Consider the following 15,324-nt stretch of genomic DNA (forward strand, 5'->3'; position numbering starts at 1 on the left):
AAGAAGGAGGAGTCAACCTCCCACATCTCACATCCCATATTTCACATGGTGAGAACTAACAGATTATAGATTCTCTTAGTATATTCTAAATACCTCTTTGTTCATTGTTCATTTTGGCTTCATTATCTAGTTAACACATTCCTGATCACACATCTTAAAGTTATAATGGCGTCTATGCGATTGTCATACTGACATACAGATAATTATGCAACGACATCCATGCTTTGATTATTTACACACAGATAATCTAATTACATCTGGACAAACGGCCTATAGCCCAACAGGCCTACTCTCACACCCCTTATTCAGAGCAGTAATACAGAACGATACATAATAATGAAAATATGAAGGACAAGACATTCTCCATTCCATGCTGGGGATGGTAGGCGATTACAAGATAGAGTCAGCAGTAAGGATACAAGGACTCTCTCACTGATGGTCCATCACATGTCATCTATACACATACTTTAAAGGAAAGAGCAAAATTAATTTAGGATTGGCCCATTATGATCCAGCGGCACAGAAAACGTATGGCTGCAAACATTTCCTTATCCATCGCTACATAAATCCATGTTTGTCTAGTATTGATCTACCAGTGGCCATAAGGAAACCTTTAGCCCCAAGCTAACCCTTTCATTTCAGTACACCTTTGGAGCATGTTCACACATGGCATTTTTGCAGCGTATTTTTACTTGTGTATTTTGAGCTCTGCAGCATTTTTGCCAAGAGGCAGCTTGTCAATTATTTTAGAGTTTTTTCAGCACTTTTCAACTATTGAAATTAATTCACGTAACATCTCCTCAAAACATGTAGATAAAATCGTGTGTATTGTATGTAACCTGTAAACACACCCTTAAAGTGAATATCGATATTACGATTGTAAATTATGGCATTCATTGTTTTCACTGAGTTTACATAATACTGCATTTTTCTGAGAAAATGTGCTGCGTCATATTGGCAATGGTCATTTTCGTATGAATATGATCTTATCAGCCACATAAACCGTCTGTATGAGAGTTATTACTTTGTAATAAAAGCGGGGTAGAATCCCTTTTATCTCATACACCACTTTCACTTAACTGGACTTTATATCAGTGAACACATGAAGATAAGGAACAAACACGTGATGCTACAATACACCAATGCTGCATATACCACTGTAGGCACCAGGTGGCGCCAGAGAGGCTAGGAAAACAGCAGCCAATAAATCCAAACGTGTAAAAACTGAGGCAGTAAAATGAGATTTAGTTACCTATACTGTACAGAATTTACACAACCTTTTATGAATTGTCTACATAGAAAGAAATTCATACTATAACCAACATCCTAATTGAATAAGGTAACATTTATTCTGCTGAATCGTGTAATCAATGCTTCGTCAATTTTCATTTATAATGAAAGGCATTTCCCCTAAGGAGATGCCACATACCATTTTAGTTCCTAGTATCCAATTATTTATTTTACGTTAGAAATCAAAGTGAAATAGATTCAACCTCCAAACTGAATATTTGTGTTCTGTAAATAGTGGATTATGATTTATGTGAACAGACAGCCCAAACAGGAGCAGACAGACGCCCAAGAGGTAAGGAGCCCATTCTACCTCCAAAGTAGGATACAGCTTCTGTCACAGATATAAAGAGGAGGTCTTCTGTCTGTGTCTGCCACAGAGACCACAAGAACTAAAAACAGATTAATCTTAAAGGGAACCGGTCACTACTTTTTTGGCGTATAAGCTGCGGCCACCACCACTGGGCTCTTATATACAACATTCTAACATGCTGTATATAAGAGCCCAGGCCACTGTGACAACATAAAAAACACTTTATAATACTTACCTAACGGTCGCTCGGTTGGCCAGATAGGCGTCTCCGTTCTCCGGTGCCACCTCTTTCGGCCACCTTCGTCCTCCTTCTTCTCTAGCCGTGGTGCATGACGCGTCGAACGTCATCCACACTCGCCGGCATTCAGGTCCTGAGCAGGCGCACTTTGATCTACCCTGAGCAGGGCAGATCAAAGTATTGTAGTGCGCCTGCGCAGTATTGGCGAGTGTGTATGACGTCGGAGGCGTCATGCACACAGCAGTCAGAAGGACGAAGATGGCCGAAAGAGGTGGCGCCGGCACCGGACAATGGAGACGCCCATCTGGCCAACCGAGCGACAGTTAGGTAAGTATTATAAAGTGTTTTGTTATGTTCTCAGAGCGGCCTGGGCTCTTATATACAGCATGTTCGAATGCTGTATATAAAAGCCCGGTGGTGGTGGCCGCAGCTTATACGCCAAAAAAGTGGTTCCTTTTAAATGCAAATACTTACTAATTCAGCAATTTAGGAAAAACCTTAAGAGGAAAACAAACCTAATCTATAGTCAAAGGCTAGCCTTCCATTGGTGGGCACTTTCAGTTAGTCCCCAGACAAGCCTGACCACTCGTGCCGCACGTACACCGACATGATCTTCCTCTGGAATACTAAGTCACCATCTACATAATACTGATAATGCCAGCTCTGTATAATCAGTTCTTTTTCCAAAAAAGAAGGACCTTTGGTGACATCATGGTCATGTGTCCAATGCTCATTGTGTGGCCCAAGAAAACAATTCTTTCAATGTGGGCCAGATATGCCAAAAGGTTTGATACCCCTGATTTAAAACAGTTATATAGAGGACTTCAGCTTTAAAATGTACAGTTAGGTCCAGAAATATTTGGACAGTGACACAATTTTCGCGAGTTGGGCTCTGCATGCCACCACATTGGATTTGAAATGAAACCTCTACAACAGAATTCAAGTGCAGATTGTAACGTTTAATTTGAAGGTTTGAACAAAAATATCTGATAGAAATTGTAGGAATTGTACACATTTCTTTACAAACACTCCACATTTTAGGAGGTCAAAAGTAATTGGACAAATAAACCAAACCCAAACAAAATATTTTTATTTTCAATATTTTGTTGCGAATCCTTTGGAGGCAATCACTGCCTTAAGTCTGGAACCCATGGACATCACCAAACGCTGGGTTTCTTCCTTCTTAATGCTTTGCCAGGCCTTTACAGCCGCAGCCTTCAGGTCTTGCTTGTTTGTGGGTCTTTCCGTCTTAAGTCTGGATTTGAGCAAGTGAAATGCATGCTCAATTGGGTTAAGATCTGGTGATTGACTTGGCCATTGCACAATGTTACACTTTTTTGCACTCATGAACTCCTGAGTAGCTTTGGCTGTATGCTTGGGGTCATTGTCCATCTGTACTATGAAGCGCCGTCCGATCACCTCTGCGGCATTTGGCTGAATCTGGGCTGAAAGTATATCCCGGTACACTTCAGAATTCATCCGGCTACTCTTGTCTGCTGTTATGTCATCAATAAACACAAGTGACCCAGTGCCATTGAAAGCCATGCATGCCCATGCCATCACGTTGCCTCCACCATGTTTTACAGAGGATGTGGTGTGCCTTGGATCATGTGCCGTTCCCTTTCTTCTCCAAACTTTTTTCTTCCCATCATTCTGGTACAGGTTGATCTTGGTCTCATCTGTCCATAGAATACTTTTCCAGAACTGAGCTGGCTTCATGAGGTGTTTTTCAGCAAATTTAACTCTGGCCTGTCTATTTTTGGAATTGATGAATGGTTTGCATCTAGATGTGAACCCTTTGGATTTACTTTCATGGAGTCTTCTCTTTACTGTTGACTTAGAGACAGATACACCTACTTCACTGAGAGTGTTCTGGACTTCAGTTGATGTTGTGATCGGGTTCTTCTTCACCAAAGAAAGTATGCGGCGATCATCCACCACTGTTGTCATCCGTGGACGCCCAGGCCTTTTCGAGTTCCCAAGCCCACCAGTCAATTCCTTTTTTCTCAGAATGTACCCGACTGTTGATTTTGCTACTCCAAGCATGTCTGCTATCTCTCTGATGGATTTTTTCAGCCTCAGGATGTTCTGCTTCACCTCAATTGAGAGTTCCTTAGACCGCATGTTGTCTGGTCACAGCAACAGCTTCCAAATGCAAAACCACACACCTGTAATCAACCCCAGACCTTTTAACTACTTCATTGATTACAGGTTAATGAGGGAGACACCTTCAGAGTTAATTGCAGCCCTTAGAGTCCCTTGTCCAATTACTTTTGGTCCCTTGAAAAAGAGGAGGCTATGCATTACAGAGCTATGATTCCTAAACCCTTTCTCCGATTTGGATGTGAAAACTCTCATATTGCAGCTGGGAGTGTGCACTTTCAGCCCATATTATATATATAATTGTATTTCTGAACATGTTTTTGTACACAGCTAAAATAACAAAACTTGTGTCACTGTCCAAATATTTCTGGACCTAATTGTATATTGCTGGTATAATTTTTTTATATAGTGTATTAGCGGGTGACAAATCAAGTCATATGTAACCAGGGGCTTTGGTGCACCCTTAGCATGGCCAAAAGCTCAGTGCACCCTTGAAGTGAATATCTATATTATGACCATTTTTACCATTCCCACTGATCCTTATAGCGCTTGCATTCCCAAAACCATCACTGCCTGAACTCAACCATATCCCTAGACATTGATGGAATGACATCAGGAGTTAGATGTAAGATATTCTCCACCTTTTCCTCTGTGATGCCATAGAGAGGAGCCAGGATTCATAGTGCATGGCTGCAGTGTCAGTGTGCACACAGAGGGAACGCTGATGGGGTATAGGTAGCGCTCCCTCAAGGAAACTAAGCGCTGTCAATCAGTATCTGGAGCAAGATAAAAGTCCAAATTCGGGGACATCTCATTTGCATATGGAATAATACATAGACCCTAATACATTAACATGTATTCTCTTATAAAGAGGACTAACCTCCTTATATAAATATTTAAGCACCTTTTTTAGCATTTTGTGGGTGACAATGACAAAGCAAAAAGAGTGTAAAAATTTATATGACAGACAACCTGTCTGTGAGATCGACCCCAACCCCCTCCAAAAAGCACGTGTGGGCATGCAGGTCTTGGAACTGTAAATCTATGGACAATATCTATGCTCTATATCTTCTGTAAAGAAAATCTAAAGCTGTGAATGGATATTCATTTCACACCCCTGCACGAGTAAATATGAGATCTGGTTCAGTTGATTTTGCTGACAGGTTCTCTCTAACACCACACAACTAGAATAGACAGTACGGAGATCTTTCTACACAAAGACCTGCAATGGTGACAACCAGGAATCCACACCTAGAGGAAAGAAGGTTTCATTATCACCAGCGGGGATTTTTTACTGTAAGAGCAGTGAGATTATGGAACGCTCTGCCACCATGTTCCAAAGGTCGATTCGGTTAAAAGGTGTTTTCCCACGAACAATGTTAATTTTAAAGTTAATTTTAATTCTTGAAATAATTTATACAATTGGATCTGTTTAAAAAAACAAAAAATGTTCCTGTGCTGAGATAATCTTATATATGTGCTCCTGCTATGTACTGTGTAATGGCCGTGCCTGACCGTACAGGGACATGGTCCGATCATAGCTCAGCTCCTGGGCCGAGGAGAAAGAAATAAAGTATACAGACATTACAGCACGGGATCATAATTCTATGAGGTAAAATATTTTTTAAAAAGAAGCAAGGAAATGCTTTACCTAAAACAATAAAAACCAAACAATAACAAATCAGATACAATCCCGTGCTGTGCTATGTGAATACAGTGGAACCTTGGTTTAAGACCAACTTGGTTTGAGAGCGTTTTGCAAAACAAGCAAAGCTTTTTACAAATTTGTAACTTGGTTTAAGAGCAATGCTTTGCAATAAGAGCAAATACTCACCGAGCACACTTCCGGTTCTGTCCTTTCTTCGCACTCTGACCCGCTCTGGAGGTAACGTTCTGTACATATGTACTGTATACAGTATACCATTGTACAGTATAGTATATACTATAGTATATAGCATGTCTATCAATTTGCATTTATGGATACAGTATTGTACTCTTTCTGCTAACCAGTATAGCACATTACTTATACTGTACCTCTCGCACACCAACAATTCTATTGTAAGCTAAAGAGCAGATTAATTTGTTTACTGTAACAGTATTTTGTATTAGTGTACTGTAATAATTTTATATTATACAGTACATTATGTTGTATTACTGTAATAAGTTTGTATACATACAGTAAATATTTTTGGGTTGTGGAACGAATGGTCTGTGTTTCAATTATTTCCTATGGGAAAATTTGCTTTGATATAAGAGTAACTTGGTTTAAGAGCACAACTGGAACCAATTATGCTCGTAGTCCAAGGTTCCACTGTACTCTCTTTTACTTTCTTCCCAACCCAGGAAATGTGGTATGGTTAGACCATGTCCCTGTACAGTCAGACACAGCTATTACACAGTACATAGCAGGGACACATATATAAGATTATCTCAGCACAGGAACATTTTTTTAAAAACACATCTAATTGTATAAATTATTATTCTTCTAAGGTCTATTAAAGTCAACTTTGAAATTAACTTTGTGGTAAAACCCCTTTAAAGAAATTGAAGAAGAACCTGGACACCTTTCTTGATAAATATAATAGCTGCTTATGGGTATTCGATTCTTAAATGGTATTTTAATCCAAGGAAATAGCCCAATTGCCATATGAAGCATCTAAAAGGATTTTTCCCCCTAACATGGGGCAATTGGCATGTGCCTCATGGAGTTTTTTCCTTTTTTCAAATCTTGAAACTATGAACAATAGGGCTACCTACATTTCTGCTGTGCTCAGTCCTCCCCTCATTAACGAAAAGTTATCAGTACCAACTCCCTGCGACACATGGCTTACAAAAAAAATGGGAGTTCCATACTACTACTAAGTTATATAAAATATATATTGCTTTGTAGGACACATGAGCCAAGCAACTCATGAAAACAAGCTACCCCACCTCCACATTCATGGAACTGTGAATACCTGCAACACAACATATTGATGTCATGACTATGCACAGGCCATCTCAATCAAGATACCTTCAATGGTACAGTTGCCCTTGTGTTCTGCAATACATGGACTAATACAATCTTTAAAAGCTGTCGTTGACCAAGCCACACAGGAGACTAGTCAGACAGGTGAGTCCTTGCCAGTTTCTCCATGCCTGTTCCTCTGGAGTGATCGATCTCTCACCAATATCCCTGAGGAAAAAGATTAGTTACCATCTATTGCACAAATTACCACCCTTGGACGACTGCTAAGCACATATTCTGAAGAAGCTGCTTGGTGGCGATACACACTCTTGCCGCATGGGACTTTTCCACCACTTATATGAAATATTTGTCGGAGTACTTAGGTTGACGGGTGAAACCATGCTACCATCTATACACAGTGTGGCAACTATTGGATTGACCATTATCCAACTGTTGGGACATGAATCAAATTGCAGAATGCAACATTTTTAAACCCTGATAGAGCACTTAACACTAGAAGTCCCAGAGAGTGGTCATTTAACATTTCTACCATTGGAACCCTATGGAGCTTGAAATTCCTGGGACTTCGTGTTAAATTCCTAATAAAATGGATGGCAGTTTACATGCTCGACCACCACGTCATCCATTCTCTATAGGGCTGTTAGAAAAAGTAGAGCGTATTGTTGGGCAGCCGCATGGAGAATGGATAGAGTGTGCCCGTTGAGCATACGCACTGCTGCTTCCTAACAGAGATAATAGTGCCCTGGTGTGTCACTCTACGCTGCTCCAAGTGTCCGGAGTCCTACCGATCAATAAGTGATCTCCTATCCTGCAGATATGTGGTAAAGGGTTTGCTAACTGAAAACAAGTTAAGACATTTTCAGATAGCATTTTATTTCTTTGGAAAGTATTTTTCTCTCTATATGTAATTGTAGTCAATATTTTAGCAGAATCTAGGTTTATAACCTTTGTTTTTTTGCATAATATTTATGTAACCATTTATTCCTAAAACTTTGAGAGGAGTTTGTCATCTTTGGATTCTATACCCTACAAAAAGGGACTCTTGCTAGCTTGTGGGTGTGCAGAGGATAGTAATGGATATTTGTAGATTTTTACATTGTAATAAGCCTTTTGTGGCAGGAAAATGACATGTTTATACTATTTAGAGGGCACCACCCACATGATCAAATAATCCAACATATAACAATAAGGGATCACCCCAACACCTATAATATGGAAAAATAGAAGGAAAAGGTGGTGTGTAAAAATGAGGGATACCTTTTAGAGTAAATACAAATATTTGGTCTTTTTATTAACACGAAGATGGGCACAAACACACTATTAAAACCATTTAAAAAGGCATATAGAAAGCTTCCCTTTCCTTAATTTGATCCAGGGAACAAATGCCCCCCTTGCATTTAACAACACCCACAATATACAGGTAAACTTTATACAGGGCTAGGTTATTATGAATACATAACAAGGATCACTCTAAAGTAACAAGGTACAATGGAACCTTGGATAAAGAGAACAATCCGTTCTGGGAGTGTGCTTGTTAACCAAGTTACTCGTTCAGCAAAGCAAGATTTCCCATAGGAAATCATTACAATGCAGACAATTCGTTCCTCAACTTGTTAAATGTCCCATCCTGGTTCCCTATTGTGCCGTTCCACACGCACACACACACACAAAACACAGATTATGCTCACCTTACCTTCCATTCCCTCGCCTGTCTCCTGGAACTTGCAGTTCGCCCGTACAAGACGTGTATCGGGTAAACAAGGCGACCGATGCCGGACCTTCCGCATTCAGCTCACTGACGTCAAAAAGGCAGGAGCCGCTTGGCTCTGATTGGCCAGCGCGCTGCCTTTGAGTAGCGCCTGACAGGGGAAGTTCCTCCCTCGTCGCGATGGTTACCGGATACACATCCTGTGGAGGGAGGACCTTCCCATGTCAGCCGCTACTCAAAGGAGCGCTGGGAGCTGAAGGTCCGGCATCAGTCGCCTTTGTTACCCGATACATGCAAGTTCCAGGAAGCCGGCGAGGGAACGGAAGGGTAAGGTGAGCATAATGTGTGTGTGTGCGTGCATGTTTGTGCGTACTTGTATGTGTTTGTGTGGACTGCAAGAGCGGGTTAGAGCGCGGTGGAATGTACGGAACCGGAAGTGTGTGCGGTGAGTATTTTGCTCATACAGCAAGGCTTTCTCGTAAACAGAGTTACAAATTTAAAGAAAGCCTTGCTCGTTAGGAGAAATACTCGCTAACTGGGTTACTCGTTAAGCGAGGTTCCACTGTAATAGGTATAGACATGAACTTTAAATCAAAATTGACTCAGATGGAAAAAGTTTCACATACCCATTAATCATACAGTGCTGGCCAAAAGTATTGGCACCCCTGCAATTCTGTCAGATAATACTCAGTTTCTTCTTGAAAATGATTGCAATCACAAATCCTTTGGTATTATTATTTTCGTTTATTTTGCTTGCAATGAAAAAACACAAAAGAGAATGAAACAAAAATCAAATCATTGATCATTTCACGCAAAACTCCAAAAATGGGCCAGACAAAAGTATTGGCACCCTTAGCCTAATACTTGGTTGCACAACCTTTAGCCAAAATAACTGCGAGCAACCGCTTCCGGTAACCATCAATGAGTTTCTTACAATGCTCTGCTGGAATTTTAGACCATTCTTCTTTGGCAAACTGCTCCAGGTCCCTGAGATTTGAAGGGGGCCTTCTCCAAACTGCCATTTTGAGATCTCTCCACAGGTGTTCTATGGGATTCAGGTCTGGACTCATTGCTGGCCACTTTAGTAGTCTCCAGTTCTTTCTATCAAACCATTTTCTAGTGCTTTTTGGAGTGTGTTTTGGGTGATTGTCCTACTGGAAGACCCATGACCTCTGACGAAGACCCAGCTTTCTCACACTAGGCCCTCCATTATGCTGCAAAATTTGTTGGTAGTCTTCAGACTTCATAATGCCATGCACACAGTCAAGCAGTCCAGTGCCAGAGGCAGCAAAGCAACCCCAAAACATCAGGGAACCTCCTCCATGTTTGACTGGAGGGACAGTGTTTTTTCTTTGAATGCCTCTTTTTTTTTTCCTGTAAACTCTGTTGATGGCTTTTCCCAAAAAGCTCTACTTTTGCCTCATCTAACCAGATTTTCCAAAACATTTTAGGCTTTCTGAGGTAAGTTTTGGCAAACTCCAGCCTGGCTTTTTTTATGTCTCGGAGTAAGAAGTGGCGTCTTCCTGGGTATCCTACCATACAGTCCCTTTTCATTCAGACGCCGACAGATAGTACGGGCTGACACTGTTGTACCCTCGGACTGCAGGGCAGCTTGAACTTGTTTGGATGTTAGTTGAGGTTCTTTATCCACCATCCGCACAATCTTGCGTTGAAATTTCACGTCATTTTTTTCTTTTCCTTCCACATCTAGGGAGGTTAGCCACAGTGCCATGGGCTTTAAACTTCTTGATGACACTGCGCACCGTAGACACAGGAACTTTCAGGTCTTTGGAGATGGACTTGCAGCCTTGATATTGCTCATGCTTCCTCACAATTTGGATTCTCAAGTCCTCAGACAGTTCTTTGGTCTTCTTTCTTTTCTCCATGCTCAATGTGGTACACACAAGGACACAGGACAGAGGTTGAGTCAACTTTAATCCATGTCACCTGGCTGCAAGTGTGATTTAGTTATTGCCACCACCTGATAGGTGCCACAGGTAAGTTACAGGTGCTGTTAATTACACAAATTAGAGAAGCATCACATGATTTTTCAAACAGTGCCAATACTTTTGTCCACCCCCTTTTTTATGTTTGGTGCGGAATTATATCCAATTTGGCTTTATGACAATTTTTTTTTTCATTGAAGACAAATTAAATGAAGATACTAATACCAAAGAATTTGTGATTGAAATCATTTTCAAGAAGAAACTGAGTATTATCTGACAGAATTGCAGGTGTGCCAATACTTTTGGCCAGTATTGTATATACATACATACATAGAATCTACCCCTGACAAAGCTGCCCTGTGTGACAGCGATAAGCGTGGGGATTTTGCTATCCTACCCTTGCCATCTAAAAATATGGATCCCTTTATCTGGTAAACCCAGCAATTGCTGGTATTAGGCTATGTGCGCACTTACCGGATTTTGCCGCGGATTTTTTGCGGTTTTGCTGCATGTTTCGCTGCAGAAAATGTTCATAACATCTCTGCAGTGAATCACCAGCAAAACCTATGGGCAAAAATAATCCTGTGCGCACTAGGCGGAATTTGACAGCTGCATGTTTTGCTGCGGGATTCCCGCAGCAAAAACAATTGCATGTCAATTCTTTTCCGCACGTCGCTGCGGGATTTCACTCCATTGACTCCAATGTTAATCGTGAAATCCCGCAGGGAATAACGCAGGAAGCAAATTCTGTGCGGTTCACTGCGTTTTCCTGCGTTATTCCCTGCGGTATTTCCCGGTTAAGGCCATGTGCGCACTGGGAAATGGAATTTTCTTGAGAAAATTCCGCATGCTCTCAAAGATTACCGCACCCGCGGTAAAAAACCGCGGCAAACCGCACCCGAAAACCGCATGCGGTTTGCCGCGGTTTCACCGCGGTATTGATCGCGGTATTGCCGCGGTTTTGCCGCGTGCGGGTTGGGATGTGCTTTATTGCATTCAATGCAATAAAGCACATTGAAAAAAAATAAGTCATTTAATTCTGAGATAGTAGATAGATAGACAGAAGAATAGACAGAAGAATAGATAGAGGGATAGATAGATAGATCGCTGCATTTCCCACGGTCGGCAGTGAGTTCACATTACCGGCCGTGGGAAATGACCGGTAATTACCTCTGCTGTCTGCTGCATTCATTCAGCGCTGTGTCTGTGACAGTCGCGGCTGGATGTAAGCAGCGCAGGGCGTCGGAGCTGTGGATTACGCCGGAGCTTTGGTGCGGGAGGGGTTAATAAAATGGTGAACGAGGCTTGTTTGTTTTATTTAAAATAAAGGATTTTTCGGTGTCTGTTTTATTTACTTTACTTACGGGTTGATCAAGTCAGCTGTCACATAGACGCTGCCATGATCAAGCCTGGAGTTAATGGCGGTGGTCCCCAACCACCATTAACCCCTTGTATTACCTTGCTGCCACTGCTACACGGCAGCAAGAAGAGCCGGGGACACGCCGGTGCTGCCGCATAATCCATGCGACAGTCCCGGGGCAGCTGCGGCTGATATTCTCGGCTGCGGGAGGGGGAGTGAGGCAGGAGACATTAACCCTGCCCCTCTCCCTCCCCAGCCTGAGAATACCGGGCCGCCGCTGTGTGCTTACCTCGGCTGGAAGGTAAATATGCAGCGGAGCACACGTTCTTTTTTTTCTATATTTCCGTTTTCTTTCTATGTGTGTTGTGTGTTCTATGTGTCTGTGTTCTAGGTCTGTGATGTCTGTGTGTGTGATGTGTGTGTTTACTCTCTGCACGGCTTCCTCTTCCTGTAATGACATCACTTCCCTGCAAAACCGCAGACAGGCAATGTACATTACCGGAGGTAAACCGCGAAATACCGCAGGGAATAACGCAGGAAAACGCAGTGAACCGCACAGAATTTGCTTCCTGCGTTATTCCTTGCGGGATTTCACAATTAACATTGGAGTCAATGGAGTGAAATCCCGCAGCGACGTGCGGAAAAGAATTGACATGCCATTGTTTTTGCTGCGGGAATCCCGCAGCAAAACATGCAGCTGTCAAATTCCGCCTAGTGCACACAGGATTTTTTTTGCCCATAGGTTTTGCTGGTGATTCACTGCAGAGATGTTATGAACATTTTCTGCAGCGAAACATGCAACAAAACCGCAAAAAATCCGCGGCAAAATCCGGTAAGTGCGCACATAGCCTTACCTCCGGTAATGTACATCGCCTGTCTGCGGTTTTGCAGGGAAGTGATGTCATTACAGGAAGAGGAAGCCGTGCAGAGAGTAAACACACACATCACACACACAGACATCACAGACATAGAACACATAGACACAGACACATAGAACACACAACACACATAGAAAGAAAACGGAAATATAGAAAAAAAAGAACGTGTGCTCCGCTGCATATTTACCTTCCAGCCGAGGTAAGCACACAGCGGCGGCCCGGTATTCTCAGGCTGGGGAGGGAGAGGGGCAGGGTTAATGTCTCCTGCCTCACTCCCCCTCCCGCAGCCGAGAATATCAGCCGCAGCTGCCCCGGGACTGTCGCATGCATTATGCGGCAGCACCGGCGTGTCCCCGGCTCTTCTTGCTGCCGTGTAGCAGTGGCAGCAAGGTAATACAAGGGGTTAATGGTGGTGGATCACCGCCATTAACTCCAGGCTTGATCATGGCAGCGTCTATGTGACAGCTGACATGATCAACCCGTAAGTAAAGTGAATAAAACACAGACACCGAAAAATCCTTTATTTTAAATAAAACAAACAAGCCTCGTTCACCATTTTATTAACCCCTCCCGCACTAAAGCTCCGGCGTAATCCACAGCTCCGACGTCCTGCGCTGCTTACATCCAGCTGCGACTGTCACAGACACAGCGCTGAATGAATGCAGCAGACAGCAGAGGTAATTACCGGTCATTTCCCACGGCCGGTAATGTGAACTCACTGCCGACCGTGGGAAATGCAGCGATCTGTCCTCTATCTATCCCTCTATCTATCTGTCTGTCTATCTATCTATCCCTCTATCTATTCTTCTGTCTATCTATCTACTATCTCAGAATTAAATGACCTTTTTTTTTTTTTTTTTCAATGTGCTTTATTGCATTGAATGCAATAAAGCACATCCCAACCCGCAAGCGGCAAAACCGCGGCAATACCGCGAACAATACCGCGGTGAAACCGCAGCAAACAGTGGCAAACCGCATGCGGTTTTCGGGTGCGGTTTGCCGCGTTTTTTTTTACCGCGGGTGCGGTAATCTTTGAGAGCATGCGGAATTTTCTCAAGAAAATTCCATTTCCCAGTGCGCACATGGCGCTTTTTAGTTTTCAGGGATCTCTCTCTCTTATATAGGTTTGGGTATATTGTTGCCAACTTATATGTGTTGCTTGTATGATTAATGGGTATGTGAACCTTTTTTCCATCGGAATCAATTTTGGTTTAAAGTTCATGTCTATACCTATTACTTTCTTACTTTAGAGAAATCGTAAAAGAGAAACACTAATACTGGTCTTGAAAAGCTCACTTACTTTTCTCAACATGTCATTTTGTTCCACATTATGAATCTTCTCAGGAATAATCTCTCCTTTTAATGTGTACTCAAAGAACTTCCCACTGACGTTGACGAGGAGAGTGGTGAATGCCCTCTGTTCCGGAGAGCAGCTGATGGCTTTGTCATAAGTGCTGGTTGAAGGTGTTCCATACCGTAATATCACCCCAACTATAAGACCTAAGAAGTAAAAACAGAGGTCTGTCAAACCCGCATTCATATACAAAACTCAATGATACAATCATTTTAGATTTAAAATTTTACTTACTGACTCAAGATGCCTAAAGATATCACTATGAAAAGAAAAAAAAAAAAAAAAACATTCCAAGACCATGTACATTTCAAAAGATAGACATTGAGGCGGATTTAGAAAGTTACATGTGCCAGAAGTCTGGCTTAATTTGGTAAAAAAAAAAAAAAAAAAAAAAAAAAGCAAAAAACTGCTTTACATCTCATTTATTATGCATTTTACACTTTTCTTTAACATACTAAAAAAAGGGGGCAGAGCTATAGGTGTGCCCAAATTTCCATCCTGTGTGCCAAAACGGCTTTACCAAAGTAAGCCAACTAGTAGATGGTATAAACTCAGAGAACACTGTCTAAGGCTATGTGCGCACAGTGCGTTTTTCGCGGCGTTTTTGCGCGTTTTTCGGGTGCGTTTTTGGCCTCAAAACTGCACGACTTTGCTTCCCCAGCAAAGTCTATGAGTTTTCACTTTTGCTGTTAGCACACAACAGTTTTTTTAAGCTGCGTTTTTGAGCTTAAAAAAAAAAAATGGACATGTCAATTCTTTCCTGCGTTTTTCTGTGTTTTCCCCCCATGCAATGTATTGGAAAACCGTAGAGATTAAAAACGCAGCAAAACTCAGCCAAAAACGCACCAAATCGCGGTAAAAACGCATGCGTTTTTTGCCACGTTTTTTTACGCGGGTGCGTTTTTAGCGGCCAAAAACGCACCGTCAAAAAAACGCAGTGTGTGTACTTAGCCTAAAACGCATCAAATTTATTGAGTAGAAAGAGCCAATTTGACCTTGTCACTTAGAGAACAAAAGGATCGACAGTCCGAAATTGGACATGCTGTGTTCTTATCCCGTACGACAATCTGTCCGGAATTACCTACACATACTATTGGCCAAACCCGTCAATATCGGCAGATTTCACCTATGTTATTCTAAGTCTGTACCATTCAAAATCAATTCAGTAA

General features: G+C 42.0%; 1 protein-coding gene across 2 annotated transcripts in view; it reads right to left on the bottom strand.

The window, feature by feature from the left end:
* The window catches only part of SLC9A7 (solute carrier family 9 member A7), a 119,367-nt gene that overhangs the window by 79,562 nt on the left and 24,481 nt on the right, over positions 1-15,324 (bottom strand). For both annotated transcript variants that reach the window (XM_075336628.1, XM_075336629.1), the window contains exon 2: positions 14,102-14,301. In XM_075336628.1, coding sequence (XP_075192743.1) covers positions 14,102-14,301 — 200 coding nt within the window. The remainder of the gene's footprint in view (positions 1-14,101; positions 14,302-15,324) is intronic.

This window comes from Anomaloglossus baeobatrachus, chromosome 2 (assembly GCF_048569485.1).
Source record: "Anomaloglossus baeobatrachus isolate aAnoBae1 chromosome 2, aAnoBae1.hap1, whole genome shotgun sequence".
In the NCBI taxonomy this organism is placed as follows: Eukaryota; Metazoa; Chordata; class Amphibia; order Anura; family Aromobatidae; genus Anomaloglossus; species Anomaloglossus baeobatrachus.